Source organism: Paroedura picta, chromosome 8 (genome assembly GCF_049243985.1).
Source record: "Paroedura picta isolate Pp20150507F chromosome 8, Ppicta_v3.0, whole genome shotgun sequence".
Classification (NCBI taxonomy): Eukaryota; Metazoa; Chordata; class Lepidosauria; order Squamata; family Gekkonidae; genus Paroedura; species Paroedura picta.
In genome coordinates this window covers 61,533,850-61,554,985 of record NC_135376.1, presented here as the reverse complement: position 1 = coordinate 61,554,985, position 21,136 = coordinate 61,533,850, and the positions used below count along the sequence as shown (strand labels likewise).

Sequence of the window (21,136 nt, the reverse complement as noted above, 5' to 3'; positions counted from 1 at the left end):
GTCATTAACCTTTCTTAAATACTAATTTGTATGTGCCAAAAGAAAGTGAAAGAATAGGCACTCAGAATATTAAAATGCCTATGAGAATAATTATTTTTAGTATTCCATAATCTGATAGAGAGCCTCTTGTGGCGCAGAGTGGTAAGGCAGCGATATGCTGTCTGGAGCTGTCTGCCCATGAGGTTGGGAGTTCGATCCCAGCAGCCGGCTCAAGGTTGACTCAGCCTTCCATCCTTCCGAGGTCGGTAAAATGAGTTGCTGGGGGGTAAACGGTAATGACTGGGGAAGGCACTGGCAAACCACCCCGTATTGAGTCTGCCATGAAAACACTAGAGGGCGTCACCCCAAGGGTCAGACATGACTCGGTGCTTGCACAGGGGATACCTTTACCTTTAATCTGACTAGTGAAATAAGGATCTTTTATGTAGCTGAAATGAGCAAATCTGGAAGCATTTCATTATTATCGCTGTTAAACAATTATGAGTTTATTAAACCTTCTACAGCAGTGGTCCCCAACTACGGGGCCGCATCCTGCTGCCGGGCCACGAAGGCCCTGGCACTGGGCTGCGGCCCCCTCTCCCCGCCCCCCCCCACAGTGAGAAACTTCCCAGGCCGCAAGCAAATCGACCACCAAAGCATCCGATTAGCTTGCGGCCCGGCAAGCTTCTTTTTGCGGGAGGGAGGGACAGGGAAGCGCGGCCGCTGGGGAAAACGCACATGGACCTGCCACGCATGCACGATTGTGCATGGGCTGCCGCGCATGCACGGTGCCCGGATCGCCCTCCCCCCCACCGGTCCGCAGCCTAAAAAAGGTTGCAGACCACTGTTCTACAGTGCAATCCTTAATAGAACTACTCTCTTCTAAACCCATTTACTTAAATGGGCATAAAAGGTTGCAATTCTGCTTTGGACTGCACTGTTAGGGACAACCAGTCCTTTGGCAGTTGAGTAACTGCCATCATACCAGATTTTGTCCAGATACAGTTAGATCTTTAGATCTTCCTAACATGTTTGTTTGCTTGTTTTGACATATAGAAAAACTATCAAAAGCACATAAATCTTAATGGACACTTGATGAACCTATAAGGGGTGAACTGTGGCAGAACTGAAATATGGGACTGAATATGCAAATTCAGAAAATAGTCTGGCAAGATATACTGTACAATGTCAAGCAAACTTGACTGTAATTACAGTAGATTACAATTAATACAAAATCCAAGGTTGTTCTTTGCAGGAACTGAATGCCTCAGATTCTTTCTATTACAATTATCAGATTAGATAAGTGTTGAAGATATAACTGTTAATATGGCACATGTATTTAGGGTAAGTCTGATTATTGTGCCATTGTTAATTTTACGTTAGATTGCTCAGTGAATGGCAACCATTGAGAGATGGTGGGGTGGTACTTACACAGAAAGGGGTGCAGCCATACCATTACATCACTTCCAGGACATCCTGGAAGCACCAGCAGTCACTATAGTTTTGGGGTGTGTGCTAAAATGTCGACCTGACATGATGCTGCATAATTGCGTGGGGACAATGATAACTGCTTCTCCTTTGACCGGCCTGTGTCTGCCTACCAACAGCTGAGCATTAGTGGGCAGTGGCCAAAATTGCTGGGAGGTTGCCTACGATATACATCATCTGGCAAGCCTAGCTAGGGATCATGTGAGAAGAGATAACTATAAAACCTGGATTCAAGAGCAGTGACAGTTTTTGACATGGTTCTTCTATAGGATCCCTGTTTTCCATATAGTTTCTCCATAGCTACATTATCCAAACAGCGTAGGATGGAGCCCCAGGAAGTAGTAGCCATGTCACCCCGCCTAACAGAAGCATCAGTTCTGAACCAAGTGCCAGAAACAAAAAAGATGCATTTTTGATTGGTGCTGTGTTGTGCCAATGATAAAAGTTTATTGACCTCAGTGTATTATTCAGAATGTTGGAACTGTTTGTTTTCAGATAACAGAAGTTTAATCATTGGACTTCTCATTACCACTCTGTGCCTTATAGCTGCTGGATTACTTATATACCTCAAAAGAAAAATCTTAATTAGATTGTTCCTTATAAATAAGAAGACTACAATAGAGAAATTAAGGTGAGACATATTTTAACCTCTCTTTTTTCTTTTTGCTACAGTAAAAATGATTTTTAAAGTAAATTAAAAGCAGCAACCATTTGCCATTTGTTTCTAAAATCCTCAGTATATGTTTCGATCTCATTTTTCTTTTAATAAAAATCCTTGTAAATGTTGGCCTCCAGACTTACCTGGGTCCACTTCTGCAGCTGCCAGGCTGGGGAATAGCTCCATGATGATGGCGGAGGGCACTTGAGCTTGGTCCCAACTGAAGATTGGGCTGCCAGTTGGCCATCCAGACCTGTGGGGGAGGGGAATTCTCCCTTGCCCTTTCAATCTGCAAATAAATGATGCAGTTTATTCACTAAGTAAAGAGCCTGTAACCTAAATGTGTACCTTAACAACTTATCTTGTTTCATTCTGAAGGAAGGGTCAGCAAAAGGCTGCATTGATGCTCTGTCCAAGCCACCTCTGGATGGCACAGTGAGGATAATGTCACTCCACTGCAGCAGCTTGGCTCAGCTATCACCAAAGGCGAGGCTATCCTCCTGGATAGTTTTGGGCCAGGTTCCTATTGAACCTCCTTTTTCCCTTTACCATCTTCAATGGCTGTGGCCAATTTTTCAGTTGCAAGGGCTGCTTAGAGAACATCAGAGGTCCTGGTCACAGCAGAAAAATCAGTTATGGCATTCTTTCTAGGAGGGAAATTCTAACACAGAATAGCCACAATGTTACCTCCTCCCATATAGCCTGGAAGTCAATGTAGTACTGCAACATGTATGGAAGCTCTTACAAGAGAAGTGGAACATCTGGTGTCTGAAAGTGACTAGTCATCACACAGCCAGTCGTCACACAGCAGGATGTCAGAAGAACTGTTTCCAGTGCATAACTCCAGGTTAATGTAGGCTTCAACTTCTGCTGCATCTATGGTTTCCAAACTCCAGGTGATAGCTTGAGATTTCCTGGGTTTACAAGTGATCTCCAGGTGATAGAGGTTAGTTCATCTGGAGAAAATGGCCACCTTGGAAAATGGACTGCATGGCATTATATCCCACTGAAGGCCTTCTCCTTCCCAAACCGAACTCTCCACAGGTTGTACCCTCATAATCTCCAGGTATTCCTGACCCTAATGCACAATAGGTAGGAGCCTTTTCTGCATCAGCTCAAGCAAATGAGGCCCACCATTCTGGGTTTGTCCCAAGAAAAACGGCACACAGACTTTTATCAGGAACACTTCCAAAAAGGAATCAAGACCAAGTATCTTCTATGCAAACGTGTCCTGAATGTATTTTTCACCTTGCTGTATTAATAAGCATTTTTAAAGCAAAGTTTTAAAAAATGTTGACCTGCTTGAAGCATTAGGGTCATCTTTTCTGCCTAATCCACCAAATGAACCACAATATCCATAGCTGATGTCATTGACGCTTCATTAAAACAGCCACTTGGGAGTTCTAAAGGAGCATTTCCACAAATTGCAGCAGTTAATTTAACAGACTAATGACTCCAACCCAAATAATCAGTATTTATTTTTATTCTTGCAAGTATGTTAGATGTGTTTTACTTTTACTGTTTACTGAAGAAAGCAAACTGAACAAGCTTTTAAAGACTGGCCATCTTTAACCTTTATGCTGTGTTACAGATCTGTGAATCCAGCACGGCCTTCCAGCACATTTGAGCCCAATCATGTTCATACCACAACTCTCAATAAAAATCTAGTCAAAAAGCCACAACATTTAAACACACCTAAGGTGAGTCTGTCAAAGTGCTATTGATCACATCTAAACTATGTCTGCCACATGTTTTACGCTTATATGGGGTATTATGAAATCATAGAGTATTGAAGTTAATGAGCAAAACAGAATCAAAACTACCTAGGTTCAAAAATGTTTGCTGACTCCCAAATTCTAGAGAGATGGAGATTTCCAGTGGTGAAAAGGAAAGGAATGCATTTGGTGTCTGGATTGTAGCCAACCTTCTCAGTGTGGAACTATGCTTTTCAAACATCCAGGTATCAGTGTGGAGTAAGCTTCTGGAAGCTGTTAGTTGGTTGTCCTTTGGCTTCAGAAACGGTGAAGTGGAAATGGCCATATAACAAAAAGGAAGTTTAAAGCCCATTCAAAACAGTAATATTTACATCCATTAGATATAAAGTTCTGATAGAGAAACAGCATACGGGTACAACTTAGCCATGAAGTTAAGTATTTTAGCTTGCATGGATTTCACTGAAAGAATTGAAAGACTTTGATAGAGGGATAAATGCTAGCCTGGTCCAATTGACTAGGATACCATGGTTGGACCACTAGGCCCTGAAGGCTCAGGCCAATGTACCATCCTTTCCCCATATAGACAGAGAGGGGAATTACACTTGCCCAAGGAGAATTATGGATCAAATTGGATTCTAGAATGCTCTATGGAATCCGAAAACCCCCGACAATTCAGTTGATGAGCTGGTGGAGGACTGGTATGTCCAACTCTCTGAAGCCATTGACATGATTGCTTCTCATTTCCCACCCAAAGATACATCAGAGCTGTGCAATCAGAAACAGGAGCTGAAATGGCTAGATGTGGCCACCATTGCTCTCACAAGCTCATACCCAGCACAATTGTTTAAAACAATTAGATCATTGATATCTGTAGGATTGTCCCAATTTCTGAATTGGATGTTAGCTGTGAGGCTTTTGTGAGATATTTCGCAAAGAGAATCTTATTACTTTACCAGAGCTTTTCCACCAGGTTTGATGCAGAATGTGAACTAGAGGCCCTGTAACCATCTCAGTGTCCTAGTTTGAACCACTTCAGTCCACTTTCCTTGGTGGAAGCAGACAAGGCCCTCGTAGCGGTCTGGCTGACCACATGCTCTCTTGACTGGTGTCCCTCGTGGTTGGTTAAAATTGATGATGAGGAGATCCAGGACTCCATCTGGGATTTTATCAATCTGTCCCTGACATCAGGGACATTCCCAGAGAGGTTGACAGAGGCAGTGGTGTGGCCCTTATTGAAAAAACAACAGCAGGATCCCACCCCTCTGGACACTTACTGTCCAGTCTCACACCTAGTGTTTTGAGATAAGGTGATTGGATGGGCGGTGGCTGGATAACTCCAGGAATTCTTGAAAGAAAATTCAGCACTTTCCCCTTTCTAATCTGGCTTCTGGCCTGGCCATGGACTGGAGACGGCTCTGGTCACCCTGACAGACAGCCTCTGGAGGAAGCTGAATCTAGGTGTGTTGGCACTGTTGCTCTTATTAGACCTGACAGCAGCATTTGACACAGTTGACCCACAAACTTTTGACCATTGCCTAGCAATAGGAGTTAGCAACACAGCCCTGAAATGGCTGGAGTCCATTCTTCATAAATGGGGACAGAGTAGCAATAGGAAAGGGTATGTCCCAACATAGGGCCCTGAACTGTGGGGTCATGCAGGGAGCTATCACCTGATACTTTACCTGATACTGTTCAACATCTATATGTGCTCCCTCGTCCAGCTTATCCATGTGTCAACATCTGCTCAGGGTCCCTGGGCCTAAAGAGGTGAAGTTGGTCTTGGCCCAGGCCTATTTGGCCCTGGATGCAGCCTGATGAAATATGCTGCTGGAAGAGATCAGGGCCCTGAAGGACCTGAGTCAGTACCATAGGGTCTGTAAGACAGAACCATTCCACCAGGCTTGTGGTTGAAGCCAAAAATAATATCCACCAAGACAAGCTAGTCTCACTGCTGGGAGGAGAGGAGAAGAGCCAGTTTGGTGTAGTGGTTAGGAGTGCGGACTTCTAATCTGGCGAGCCAGGTTCGATTCTGCGCTTCCCCACATGCAGCCAGCTGGGCTCAGCACAACACTGATAAAGCTGTTCTGACCGAGCAGTGATATCAGGGCTCTTTCAGCCTCACCCACCTCACAGGGTGTCTGTTGTGGGGAGAGGGATGGGAAGGTGACTGTAAGCCACTTTGAGACTCCTTCGGGTAGAGAAAAGTGGCATATAAGAACCAACTCTTCTTCAAGAGAGAGACAATCTGTCCCCCCTCCCCCCCAGTCTGGGAATCTAATTTAAGGGGCAGTAGTTATGTTAGCTTTATTGTAAATGTTTTGATCTTTAAAATTTTTGTATGTAATTTTCATGTTGTTACCCACTTTGGGTGATGCGGAAGGACAGGATACAAATAAATGATGATAATGTATGCGCTCAATTTCTCTTTCTACTGAAATTAGTAGAATTTGGAAATGTTTAATTTTGTTTGGATCATGTCCATGTTTCTAAGGTGCTGCTAACTTTGTTTTGATCTATGTGTCTGCAGGGGAATGATTCTCAGAGATTGCTGAGGTATCAGAGAGTTGACATTAGTAACCCTGTGAAGGCACAGGATATAGTACAGTCAAACCCACCAGAACGTATCTTGCCACCCCTTTGTGACCTATCCTGTAAGCAGTCTGTGCCCACAAAGATGCTACCTGCCAACCCTTTCCCCAGGCATCATGAGGTAGGTATCTTTTCTTTTCACAATGCTATAAACCCATGGCTCAGTGAGATTGCTAGTTTTTCCAAGGGTAACATGAGAAGATTATCTGCACTACTTCACAGAATTAGATCCAAACTAGGCATTGCAAGTGATATGAGTCAGAATATGACTATCTGTCCCAACACACACCAAAGAATTCTGCAGATCACTGAAACTTCACTGCATTGTACTGTTGGGATGCAGGAACTGTGGCAGGGGAGGAGGGGCTTGTGACTTCTGCCCTGTGCTATTGTTGCCAGCAAAAATGTTTGTGATGGGCTATTTGCCCCTTTCTCTGACTCCTTGTAGTTTTTTAGGAACATGCAGATTATCTTTTGACCAGTTTACCTTATTCTTACACTTAAGAACTTCTTGTATCTTTTTCATGGCTGCCTTCCTAGTTTCAATCTCCTTCTGATTTCTTGTATGCCATCTCCCTTTTGGTTGATGGAACCAAGGAATACAAAACCTTGAATATTTTCAATTTTTGTATTGTCAACCTTAAAGTTGTGTAATTGCTCAGTAGTCTGGTGTCATCTGAATATCTCAAATTGATCTACCAGTTTTCACCAATTTTTACTCCACCATCATCTAAATCTAATCCTGTTTTCCTTATGATATGTATATAAAGATAGAGATAAAAGAAATTTTTGTATGACACCTTTGTCAATTCAAAAGGATTCTGTTTCTCCATATTCTGCCCTAACAGTAACCTCTTGCCCAGCATGCAGATCAAACATCAAACAGTCAGATGTTGTGGCACACATATGTCATTTCAAAACAACTGTAACTTTTCACAGTCAGAAGCTTTGCTGTAATCTATAAAACATAAGCTGATTTTCTTTCATATGCTCCAGTAACCAATGTAAATTTGGTATATACCTCTTCCTTTTCTAAATCCAGATTGAACATCTGGTGTTTCTTGTATATTTGTTAATATTCTTTGTTGTAAGTTTTTGAGTAGCATTTTACTCACTTGAGAAATTGATGCAATGGTCCAATAGTTGCTACCGTCTTTGACATCTCCTCTGTTCACAACTGAATATAGATTGAGCATGTCCAGGCTGTAGGCCATTGTTTTGTTTTCCATAATTTTTGACATATTCTTATTATATTCTGATGGACTTGATTTCTGTAGCTCTATTGATATCCCACCTACTCCCACCTACTCTTGATGATTTGTTGCACTTCATTTTCTTACACTGTAGGTACTTCTTTAAAAGATTATTCTTGGAAGGAATCTGACATTATTATTATGAAGACAGATACATTTATTGCAGTCAGCGACCAGTACAAAATACATAACAGTAAAATACAGCAATATAACATCAATTAAAAATTCCAGAATGATTCATAAATCCAAAAGCTTCATCCTAACCCTTATATCTATTCAACCAGGCACATTTTCAGTATTCTCAATATTACAGGTATGTTCCTGGAATGGGAGCTTATTATATTTTCCCTCTACTCAAGCTGAAGGAAGAGCATTGTTTATTATTATTATTCAGATTTATGTGCTTCCTCTCACTGCCCAGCAGTCTCAAGGCGGCTAGCAACAACTAATATATGAGCAGATATAAATTAAAAACATAATACAAACAAAACTAAAAGGCAGCCCACATAAACAAACCTGCTAAACAGAAAAGCTGTGCTTTGCAGGTCTTGTAGAACTTAGATAGGTCCTGTAGGGCCCACGTTCCATCTAACAGCTGGTTCTACCACAAAGAAAGCTCTTGTCCTGGTGCCTGTCAGCCAAACATCTTGGGGGCCAGGTACCAAAAGCAGGTTACAAGGTTGAAGAAGGGAAATTTCAAGGAAGAACATGTTGGAAGAGTTGGCCTACCAGTTATGAAGATCCTAGACTATTTAGGGCTTTAAAGGTAATTCTCAGCAACCTGAATTTGATCCAGAACTCAGATGGCAGGCAGTTCTGCTGTTTTAAGACAGGATCAATATGATCTCTCCAAGTAGAACTTGTAATCTTTTTGTGTATATTTTCAGTATATTTCCCCCATATTTTCTTTATTTTGTCCTGTTCAGTTAATGTATTTCAGTATTATAGGTACTCATAATTTTCTATTAGAGCAAAAACAAACTTGAAAGGGAAAATACACCCTGCAGGGAAATAGTTATCCCCTCCTTCCATAAGAACTTCTTGTCTTGCTGTTCCCCTGAGGTTTTAAAAAATCTAAGAAAAAATATTCACAGAATTTAATATCATGTGTAGTTTGACCTTCTGTCTCTGGAACTCATTGCCAGAGGATATATAGGTACAGCAATTAAACAGATGTTTTTAAAGTGCATATGATACTAGACAGACTGTGGTCTCTTTGTGATTCAATGACATTGCAGATTCAAATTCAGTCCTCAGGAATTTGACATTCATAGACTGTTTATAATGCCCAGTGCATTTTAAAAGTCTGCTTTGTAAACTTATAAGTGACAAGAGCTGATGTTATTGAAGATACCCTTACCCTGTATTCATGTCAAAATCTGGTACATTTATACAGCCCTCATAGTTACTGTTCTAAAGTTGAAGGAATAGATCTATCTGATCTATAAATACTTTACACTCCCTGGAGAAACTGGGTCAGAGACCAAGCTTTACTGGCACAGACTACTTCAGCAGTCGTACAAAACAGTGGCTCTCATGCCGGCAACACAGATCAGCAAAGAGATGGAACTTTTTTTGCTTCTGTTTCAATATTTTGTCCTAATTTTATGCACTTAGTCATATTACATACCCCATGGAGCCCTTCTCAGTAGAAGCAGGACTTTTGGTTTTGTTCCCAGTGCAATATTGTTCCCTGGTGCTACACTTTTGTTTTCATAAGAGTGTATGGAACCCATTAACTTGCTTATATGGAGGTGGGAAATGTAGCAGAATTCCCTTAAATGGAACAAGCTAAGCAGGAAACAGTTGGTTGACAAAGGACACAAAGTTCATTCAAGTTGGTTGGCTCAAGCCATCTGTGGGAGTATTAATATTTAGGCCACTTGGATCGGCCTGATGGGGAGGTTGGCTGGCTGGAGTGGGGCTGGTTAGCATGTTCTGGGAGCAGACAGAGGGAGGATTTAAGAGAAGCAGGCAGCTGAAGAAGGATACATATGTTTGGCTGGGTCCTGAAGGAGAGACTAGATGTATCTGAGGGAAGGGCAGAGCTGGTAAAAAGAACTAGGAGTCTCTCTGCCTGGGGAAATTATCTTTTTAAGCCATGTGTGTACTTCACCTGTGATGATTACTCCATTGTATGTGTTTGTGGGGGAGGGGGGGTCAGGTTTTGCAGTTCTCCCAGTGGTCTTAGTGACAGCATATTCATATACTTGAAGAAAGTAATAAAAGCCTGTTTGTCTCAAGTTGTTTCTTGGCCACACTTGTGTAAAGCTTGCAAAATTTCATGTGTGTTAAATGTGTGGGTTAGTATTAGGGAACAGCTGCAATCTTTTGGCCCTTATACCTCATTTTTTACCTCCCCTAGCCTCAAATTTTGCCACAACACACCTACTGACATCTCACATCTACCTCCCTACTACTCCTTACTCTTGTACACGTCTGCTCTATTTTTAACTAGTTTCCCCTAAGCCTTTCTAGTGTGGGAAATATAATGGCTTGGAGTCTGTCATTAATTTCTGCTAAGAGAAGGGGAGGAAACAATGTTCACCACTGCAGATCCCCAGATGTTTCAGAGTGTCATCCATCCCTCAGGAGTGGCATTTTTGGCTGCAGCAATGAAGTCTCATTCCATTGCTTTCAGTTAGTGGAGATTTACTGTACAGTCCAATCCATTAGCTGCTTTGTCTCCCACCACAAATGGAATCTTCATTTGGAGTTTGGGGCAAGATAAAACATCAACGACATTTTCCCTTGCCCCAAGACATCTTTAACCGCTCCTGCGGTTAAATAAAAGGGTAAGGCCACCTGGGGAGGAGTTAGGGTGGGCCCTGTCCAGGATAAAAACTCAGAGTGTGCTTCGCGGCTCCTGATTGGGCCCTCCAAGTGTCCATCCAGGGCCAAGCGGCCAATGGGGAGGCGCGCAAAGCACCTTCCTATTGGCCCCTCACCAGGACAGACCAAAATTCCATTCACCCAGCCCAGTCTGGCTGCCAGTCTGCTCCTGACCACCGCAGGGAGAGGAGGTCAGCAGGGCTGCCAAGGCGGATGAGAACAGAGGCTGGGCCAGCCCTTTTCACCCCAAGGCTGTTCTAACTGTCATGTCCAACTGTAAATGGCCTCAGAACCCTGACAGAGCTGGCAGGAGGCTGCAGAGTACTCCCCCTCCCCCCCTTCAGGCCTGCTGCAAAGGAGCCTCTGACAGGCCCTGACTGAGGGAAGGTGGCCTTTCCAAGAGCAACGCAGGGGAGCCTGAGGGCCTTCTTTTTGAGGGGGGGGACTTTCCTCTTCTGCTAAACAGTTGGCTGACAGGGAGGCCACAGAAAAGCCCCTTCTCACTTAAAATACTGCTCTGCCCAGAGGTTAGACACAGCCAAGCCATGTGTCTTTCTTCTTTGCAACTCTCTGCATATTTGAGGCCACTGCACAGCGTTATTCTGCAGAGGAAACTGGCTCTTTTGTCTCCTGTTTCATCTGCACAACAACACTGTGCAGTAGGCCTCAAGTCTTCCAATTCAGCAACAACCTGTGTGGGAAGCCTTAAATGTTTCTTCACTACCACAGCCCTGTCCAAAGTAGCCCTTTCTGCCTGGGGAGCTGATCCTTATACTCTGCAGGTGAGCTGTAATCCCAGGAGCTCTCCAGGCCACACCTGTAGGTTGGCTACCCCTGGGTTGGAAATATTCCTGGAGGTTTGGAGGTGGGACATCAAAATCATACAATGCCTCAGAGTCCAGCCTTCAAATGAGCCATTTTTGCCTGCGGTTGGTAGGGAGTGATGCAGGAGTGTCCCTCCTGGCCTATGGGTTATGGCCAGCCCTTACCAGCAACTGTTTGTATTCTGGGGCACAGACAGGCAGACCGGCATCAGTCCTGTGAGTCTGGAAAGTGCAGGAATATCTAAATAAATATCTACAGCCTAAAACTGTAAATAGAGAACAAGTAAATGTCTGGAGACACATATTAACTGAAATGACTTATTGGCCTGGCAAATAACCTTAGCCTGGCAAATAAAAAAAACAGTATAAAAAACCTTACTAAAGTCAAGACTGCTGTGCACAGAGAGTCTTCCTCTTAGGGTTGCCAGCTTCCCTGTGAGGCTCGCAACCCCACCTCCCTCATGTGGAATCTGCTATGGGGAGAGAAAGGGAAGACGATTGGAAAATGCTTTGAGACACCTGAGGCCTGTTCGGTCACTGCAGCCCATTCCCAGTTCTCTCAGATTTCTCACAACCCCACAAACCTCACAGGTTGACTATTGTGGAGAGATGAATGGAAAAGGTGTTTGTAAACCGCTTTGAGACTCCTTTGGGTAGTAAGCAATAGGGTACAAAAATCCGTTCTTCTAAGGAGCAACCATGATAGAAGCATGTGGGCACATAACATTTTACCGGCAGTGAAAACATGGGAGACGGAACAGGGTGGACACCTGTGTACTGTGACTACCCCATGTGTATTAGGGCAGAGGGGCATTTCGGTGAATGTGGCCTAATTCACCCAAGAAGGGAAATGACGCAGAACTGGGAGGAATTGGTTGCCATGTTATCTTCTCCTAAGAAGAGTCTCCAGTCTGATTTTCTCTTCACATATCTGAGGACATGGCTCTGGAAAGCTCATCTGTAACCACCATGCCAAAATTCCCAAAGGTCAGTCCTCTCCCACACTCAACGAACATTCCACACCACAGGTTCTTGACACCCATATCTCCACACCCACACCCTCATTTGCCACTACGCCACCACAACCTCCCACACAACACACACATTCAACTCCATGCCCTTACAGACTGGACAACTCCTCCCCTTCCTCTTCCCACTGCCAAGCTCTAGCGCCCGTTGTATTCCTGGATACAACGGGCTTTTCCCCTAGTAAATAGAATGTTTGAACAGGCTTTTTCATATATAAAATTAGATTTATAATAGTGACGGCCCGCACTTGCACTTGTGTGGGGCATTTCATTTTCCTCTGAATCCCCTTCCCCACATTGTCTCCTCTGACAATCCTCATAGCCTTTCCCTTTCTCCTGATTCCTTTTCTGCTTCCTACGTGCCTGCCAACCTACCTCTATTTGCCCCCATCTTCATCTTTTCTTCCCTATTCATGGCATTCTGCCACTGAGAAAAGACTGATAGAGTGGGTCAGTGGCTGCCAGCGCAAGGCCAAGCCAGATTCATGATGGCTTTCAGCTCTAGACCAGTCCCAGTTGTGTAGTGGCTGCCAGTGGTGGGGTAAGCCAGGCCTAGTAAAATGGTGACTACTGCTATCATGTGGTGGTGCAGTTGCCATTACTTTGCCCTGCTTTTTTATTGCCATCTCACCCACTAGCCAACCCACTTTTATCTATGCCCTGTACGTATCTTTTCCTTCTTCCCAACCTGTAGTGTTACCTAAAACAGACTGTCTCCTGCTTAGGTGGGGAATGAATTAATTCTAGGAGTTGAAGTGAGAGATGAAACAAACAGGATCTCCATCAATGTTTTTGAAAGAACTTGCATAGAGACCAAATTGAAAATAAAATAAAAATTATCTTTATTGGGGGAAAAATTCCTGAATAGGTGGGAGTTAATTACTGTTTATGTATTTCTAAAATTTTTCATACATTTATCAAGTGATATGACTATATATGGTCATGTTGACTTCCCCCCCCCCCAAAAAAAAAAATGACCAATGGTGGGCCTGGAGGGAGTGAGAAGAGTGAGGTGTACACAGCTATGGTTCCCAACCATGTTCTGCATGATCATACCACTTGGGGAGTTTCTTGGAGCCCAAAGAATGTTTCAGGGAGTTCTCAGTGATAAAAAAAGTTAAGAAAGGCTGTGTTAAGCTAACATGCTCACACAAGAGAAAAATAATTTGTGGGCAAATTATTTGTGGGCAAAAGAAAAGTTATAGCTGCTTTCCACGACATGGAGCAGTCTAGGTAAAAGAAACATCAGACCTACCAGCCCACTGGGTGCACGTATGGATCTGAGAACTCATACATGGAATATGCCAGAGTGCACCTCTTAAATACCCAAATTTGTGTCTGGAGGCTGGCAGCTTGCCCCTAAAACAGAGTTCTTGATTTGATTGTCAGTGTAAGGCAAAGAAATGTATACCAAGTGCAGGTTCGTTATTAACTGAAACAAAACCTTTGACTAAGTTACAGCAATTCTTAGGTCAGGGAAGGCACCAATAAGTCTCCAGGTGGACCCTGATGGATTTCCCTGGCAAAGACAAAAAGGTGTATTTTATTTTTTATAATTACATTTCTATATTGCCTCTCCCGGTATTTACCTGCTTGGTGCAGTTCACATTATTTAAAACAGATAATAATTTAAATACCTAAAACAGTTTAAAACAATTAAAATTACATCAAACCCAAATCAACTGAAGGTCTCGGTCTCTGTACCCTCCCCCCCATCCGACAGGCACCTCCCAGAGGGAGTGTGGCAATGTACCTTTCATTTGCTGCAGGCTCACAAACATGGCTGAGTCAGTTCCCAGGGTGAAATTGGCATGTGTTTGTATATTTATAGCTCAGAGATGCTATGTAATATCATAGCACAGTGCTATTATTATTAAAAGGGAGGTTTGCAAGCAAACTCCCCCTTCTGACCAAAGAGGCAGTTTTATTTTCTGATGAGATGCCTTTCACAAATGGACAAACAGATGAGCATGCAGATCCTTTTATCATTATAGATCTGGGGTAACAGTTAGTAGATTGATTTGTTATGCTATTTGGTTTGAATCAGGGCCATCTGGGGAGCAGTTGGAATCTTTGTCTGGGGGCTCAGGGTAGTTCTCACCAGTCTTGATGGTGGTGGTGATGGTCGGGGGGAGATCTCATTTTCCTTGTATCTTTCTCACTAAGAATTTCCCCTTTCCTTTCCCTGGCAGCCCCCAGAGCCTCTTGCCATATCTTGCTTCCTTCTTTCCTTCCACCCACAAGCCAGCCTACTTTTATCAGTTCCCTTCTTCAGTTTTCCTCCCTTCTGTTCCCACAGGACCCAGTTCTTCCTCAGTGGCTGCCCACACTGAGTGAAGTGACATAGTGGCTTCTGGTACTGGGCTGAGTTGTGCAGTGACCTCTGGTCCAGATCCAGTTCTACAGTGGCTAGCAGTGTCACACCAAGCTGGGCTCTGTTCTGTGGAGGATGGCAGTGCGCCCACAAGGCCAAACCCAGGTGGGTGGTGGCAAGTCTGCCACCAGGCCAGGCCTGGATGTTAAGTTATGCAGTAGCTGCAATGAGACTCTGTTTTGAGGATAGTGAGTTTCCAGTGGTCACTGCCAGGGTTGTCACCAGCAAGTTCTCCTCCATCAGAACACATGACTAGGAAGGAGATGGATCATTTTTTCATGTCTCTTAAGTGACAGAAACCAAGGTTTAGAAAGCTCAGAAATGTTTTTAGTTGCCTAATAACCTCCAATATAGCCATTAATAGTTCAGTGGACATTCTTTTCTTAAAGCTACGGGCATTATTTTTGTCATCTTATTTTAATCCCCTGAATTCAGATTTTTCTCCAACCCTGGGATTTTCTTCAGGTTTGTAGTAAAATCTGCCCTAGTCTGTCCCTCGTCTGTCTGTTTTCTTGCTCTTTCAACCATATCCCCTATGCTGTGGTTTGGATATTGATACTAGCTGAAAGCATCAAGTTTGACAGGGCAAAGAGAAACAAAGCTAAAACTACCAGCCCATCAGCCCATCCCTCTCTTCAGTCTGCTAAAGGTAAAGGTATCCCCTGTGCAAGCACTGACTCATGTCTGACCCTTGGGGTGATGCCCTCTAGCGTTTTCATGGCAGACTCAATACGGGGTGGTTTGCCATTCCCTTCCCCAGTCATTACCGTTTTACCCCCCCCCCCCAGCAAGATGGGTACTCATTTTACCGACCTCAGAAGGATAGAAGGCTGAGTCGACCTTGAGCCGGCTGCTGGGATCGAACTCCCAGCCTCATGGTCAGAGCTTCAGACAGTGTGTCAGCTGCCTTACCACCCTGCGTCACAAGAGGCTCATCTTCCGTCTGTAGTCCACCTCATATGTTTTGGTCCTTCCCTGCAGCCTCGAATCTGTCTTTAGGATGGAACTCCCCCAATTTGGGTCAGTCAGATTGTGGGCTTTTTATCTATAGAACTGAGTGAGGTTGTTGCCATACTTAGATATTGCTGTCTAAGTGAAATAACGGTAGTTGACATCCATTCATCATAGGGAAGGAGGGAAGGCTTGTATTCAAGGACCCCATTGGAATGCCAGCTAACCCTGCCCCGGGTGCTTCCAGGAATGAGAAAGAGTTTTGACTCCCAAATAAAGATGTCCCAGGTTTTAATGGGAGTCATTGAAAGCTGAGCCATCTGCATAGCTCTCGCCTGAATTGGTTTGGCCGTGGCATGTGACAAAGGGAGATAATGTTTTCCATTGAAGATTATAATCAACGATAAAAGGCTTTCTCCCAGGCTTGATCCTATAGATTTTTCTATTAAAGATTTTAATTGCTGACTTTTACTCCTACCAACAGTCCAAATTATTTGAGTAACATTGTCATGTCAAACAGCTTGCAGAAGGACACAATTCACATTTTTTCAGGCCTGCAGGCAAGCACCACAAAACCTCTGTCAAGCTAGAAGTGTAATTTCCATATAATTGCCATATGACTCAATAAGCTGGGTTTTGGGTTATATTTTTTGCTATTTGCCTTTTCAGAAAAATTGTACTAACTGAAAAAATAACCCAAATTACAATAATGCAATAAAACTGAGCACAATTCCCCTTACAACAAAACACACACAAAGGTTTTTTTTAAAGGATATGGTATGCTGGAAGCTACTGGACAAAAATAAAGCCATAATTTACAACCTAGTACGATATTTCAGTAATATTTCTTCTCTGTGTGTTTCAGCTTCAGTCTTGCTTGTAATGCTTGCTTGAAGGAATGATGTAGTGTCTGAACATTCTTCTCTCTCTTGACATCTAGTCAATTTAAAGCTCTTTTACTGATGTGCATTTTACTAGTAGCCTTTCCACTTTTGAGGACATCCCAGACATTCAGGTTATTCATAGCTATTCTCCTAAAATTAACTCATTCTGAATAGCCCATTCATAGCAAGCATATTACTTTCCCCTACCAGTTATTCAGTTTATGGGTCATTATCATTAGCACCTGATATTACAATGTTAATGTTAATGCTAATTTTACTCACTGGGCCATTTCCTAAGCCAGAATGCTGTTTTCCTCATAACTGCAAAATCTTTTAAATCCCCCTGCTTATTTTTGACACTCATCAATTGCATGCAAAACTGCATTGACATTTATACTTCATTATTGTGAAAGCTGAAAAGAGCTCAGAATTCAGCTGGGCATCAGTTCTTTTGAGAGCTAGCTTGGTGTAGTGGTTAGGAGCGGCAGCTTCTAATCTGGCAAGCTGGGTTTAATTCCCCGCTCCTCCTCCACATGCAGCCACCTGGGGTGACCTTGGGCTCACCATGGCACTGATAAAACAGTTCTGACCAAGCAGTAATATCTCTCAGCCTCACCTCACAGGGTGTCTGTTGTGAGGAGAGGAAAGGGAAGGTGACTGTAAGCCACTTTGAGACTCCTTCTTTGAGAAAAGCAACATATAAGAACTAACTCTTCTTCTGCTTCTTCTTCATAACAAATTATAGGATGAAAAGCCCAATGGGAAAAGTGCAAGTACAATGACTTCACCAGACCCAGAAACTAAAGACTTAAATTCCATACCATACAAAGTTGTTTTTTTCATATTTTTTTATAATTGAGGTTTTTGGGACTTTTCTAATCCACAGTGAGGCCATTGCTGGGATTCAGGGTGCCTCCTGGCCTATTATAAGGGGAATATGGTCCAGAAGGAACTACCCTGTAAGCTTGATTAAATCAGCTAAGAAAAGGTGTTTTGCATGGCTTGGTTGTTTTGTTGTTTTCCTTTTCTTCACCCTTCTCAGGATTACAGTAACAAAGATACTGCAGAGCTGGCCAGAAAAAAGCATAGCAGTTACAAAGTAGGTTTTTGTTTGACAGATTCAGACTTATAACATGGAACAGAAACCGTTTAATTTTTCACTGTTCTTGACAGGAACCATACAAATGTTACAACATAGAGCAGATAGGAATGCCCCTTTATAACTGTTTTTGACAGGAGCAGCACCCAAACCCTACCTATCTTCAGAATACCTAAAGTGCCTAACAGACTCCCTGCCTAACGAGAAGACCTCCTAACCTGAAATCCAAGAATGCTCAACTAGCAGTTGATCAGCAGTTAACTGTCAAACTCCTCCTTTTCCTTCTTTTTCAACATTCCCGTCTGTCATTTGAAAGAGATTGGTTGAGGCTTCTAGAGGGTGGAACTTGAAATCATCCATCACAATTTGCCGTGACTTCCTTGTGATAGCAACCATCTTTATGTGTCATTGGCAAGAAAAAAGGATGAGAGAAAGATCAGTAGTTAAAATGATTGTTTGAAAAGCCCGGATGCCAGGTGGAACTTAAAATAACAGTAATCTTTTTCATCTCTGCTTACAGAATGTTAACTTGCAATGACCTTGTGTTCCCCCCCTGTTCAAAATAGCAAATTCACATAGTTAAATCACACTAGTGGTTTGCGTTCAGAGATAATTTTAGGCCCCCAGAGGGAGTAAATTATGCACCTGTTCAGGTTTTGTGAAACCCTTCATAGTTTCCCTCTTTAAATGACCCCTTAGGCATCTTGCTGTCTTTTAATTTTGTACTTGCCTTTGTCACCAATAGGACTAATAGAGTAGCCACAGAATTTGGACTTTTATTTGAGTTAAAAATATGTATTTTGTCAGAAATGAAGCTTTTATGATTGAAGCACTAGATTTAGAATCAAAAGATGTAGCTATACTTTTTGGCTAAACTACCAATGTCATCAACTATAAATGCAAGCCACAAAACGGTCTGAGATTATTACTGTTATTATTCCTTTGTGCAATGTTTTTCTTTCTTCAGAAGAGTGCCTTACAGTTAGCTCACTTATTGCAATGCTTCATATCAGAACAACATGTTTTAAAAGCAATAGTATACAATTAATTTTATTATACAATTTTCATTATCTTGGTATCACATTGCAGGAATCTTGCAAGCCAAGTCCTCCCCAAAAACCTCTGCCAGCTGATCCACAGAACAAAGTGACTCGGCTGAACAGTGTTTCCAAAACAGTGCTTGGACTTCCAAAACCTGTGCCTCAGATTGCTCCAGTCAGGTTAGTTTGGTCATCCAGCTGTATGCTTCAAACAGGAAAATGCTTCTGTTGAACACTAGAGATGGCTTTGTCGGTGGAAGGGCGTTGCTTCTTTCCCACAAATGATAACGGTCATCTAACTGAGAATTATTATTCCAGCAAGGCCACTGAGCTGCCACTCATCCCTCTGGATAGCGTTTCCTTTTGCTCTCTGACTCAGAAGACCCAGAACCAACCTCAGATGCTGAAAACATAATTGCTGTTAGCATGAATTGGCTAATAACTGGTGATTTCTATATTCACCATATATTTTCCTCATGCATATATTGCCCCTTTTCTCTAAAGAGGTCAGGGCAATGTATATAGTCCCTTTCCCCCATTTTATCTTCATAATAATCATGGTATGTATGTTAGGCTGAGTAAAATCATTTTTAAAATCTTTTCCTCAACTTCACACTGGAGCTTCTGGGTCCTCAGTGCAATCAGGACCCTAAAAATATTGTCCTGATCTAGAGAGCCCGGGCTACCCTAATTTCATCAGTTCTCAGAAGGTAAGCAGGGTTGGCCCCGACAGTGTCACTAGTGTCTGGATGGGAGATCACCATGGAATTCCAGAGTGGCTACAAAGAGGCAAACCATTTGTGAAAATCCCTTCCTTTAGAAACCCTATGGAATACCATAAGTAGGCTGTGACTTGGCAGCAAAAAAATAAATTAATAAATTTTTCCAATCCTGACAAGTATATCTGTAGAAAATTATCACAAATAAACAAAGAAATCCTGCAATTTTTACCTTTGTATCTCCCTATGATTAATCTGAAATACAAGTATAGCAAAAGCACTCTAATTTTCAGTTTAAGAAATTCCATTTTTTTGGTCCATGAAATAGGTAAAGAATATATATTTGCCAAAATTCTGGCATTAAACATGAAGAGGGGCATAAAATAATTTCCCCATCAGCTTAGGGCTGATCCTGCGTTGAGCAGGGGGTTGGACTAGATGGCCTGTATTGCCCCTTCCAACTCTATGATTCTATCAGCTTGCAGCCAACTTATGGTGTAGGGTTTCCAAGGCAAAAGATGTTTGGAGGTGATTTGCCATAGCCAGTTTCTGTATTATAACCCTAATATTTCTTGGTTGTCTCCCATTCAAATATTAACCAGGGTTAACTCTGCTTAGCATACATGCTCTGATGAGTTTGGGCTATCTTGAGCTATTCACACCAAGGCCTTAAATGAAGATATTTTATGGGAAGATATAGTATGTTCTTCCAGCTCCCAAAGTATTAATTAGATTGGTGGAAAGATTTGTTATATGAATTAACAGTTAAGCTGAAAATAATATACTCAAGATGCAATCCTATGCACACTTATTTAAGAGTAAGCACTAGTGAACATGGTGGAACAGAACAGATTAAATTTTCAGAGGATGGGGCAGCAGCTCAGTGGTAGAGCATCTGCTTTGCATATGAAAGGTCCCTGGCATCAACCAGGGCTGTGTTCAAACCAAGGATATTTCACATTTCAGCCGTCTCACTGCCATATGACCACATTCTCTATATGTGCACAGACTGGTAACAGCCTGTTCCTTCCACATACACAGAAGTCTGTTTTATTTTGAACTTGTTGGCACAAGTAGTATCTTGTATTTGAAACTGCAACTGCAGGATGTCATTGAAGAGCTAACCAATTACTTTTTTCATTTGTTGTTGACTCTAGGGTTAGTGAGTCCCTTGCTTCAATTAGCATAACAAAAGGGCATCACCTGCCTCTTAGAGAGGAAGGCGAAGGACTGGGCAGAGTTTGTGCAAAATATAAAAAGATTTTTAAAAAGATTTTTTTTTGTTGGTATCATTCCTATCCAACACTACTTGTGAGGTTTTATTGGGGAGGGGGGCATCTATTCCTCAGCCTGTCTTTTAAGGATGGGAAGAGGATTGTTGAAGATGTCTCTGCAAATGCATGGAGGATTTTTTAAAGGCTTTGCATTATTTCTATCCTGGGTTACCCATGCTCCTCAAAATAAAAAAAAATTCAAAGGAAGTAGGCAGAGTATCCCAATAATCACAGGCAGAGAGGGTTTCAATGTACATCTGAAAAGGCACTTCTAAAAATGGAGATAAAACAGATTACTTTGGGCTGCCTGGCATTTCCTGACTACCACAGAACACAACCCTGGTGTAGAAGCAGGCCAGTTAAGATAGATCAGATAGCAGGGGATTTGAAAGAGCTTGGAGAGCAGACACCGGCCAGAAAAAATATAAT

General features: G+C 42.5%; 1 protein-coding gene across 1 annotated transcript in view; it reads left to right on the top strand.

Annotated features, from left to right (window-relative positions):
- Positions 1 to 21,136, top strand: part of ADAM12 (ADAM metallopeptidase domain 12) — a 271,768-nt gene that overhangs the window by 239,701 nt on the left and 10,931 nt on the right. Inside the window, exons 19-22 of the mRNA XM_077350066.1 lie at positions 1,963 to 2,098; positions 3,717 to 3,825; positions 6,368 to 6,550; positions 18,764 to 18,894. Of these exons, the coding sequence (XP_077206181.1) occupies positions 1,963 to 2,098; positions 3,717 to 3,825; positions 6,368 to 6,550; positions 18,764 to 18,894 (559 nt within the window). The remainder of the gene's footprint in view (positions 1 to 1,962; positions 2,099 to 3,716; positions 3,826 to 6,367; positions 6,551 to 18,763; positions 18,895 to 21,136) is intronic.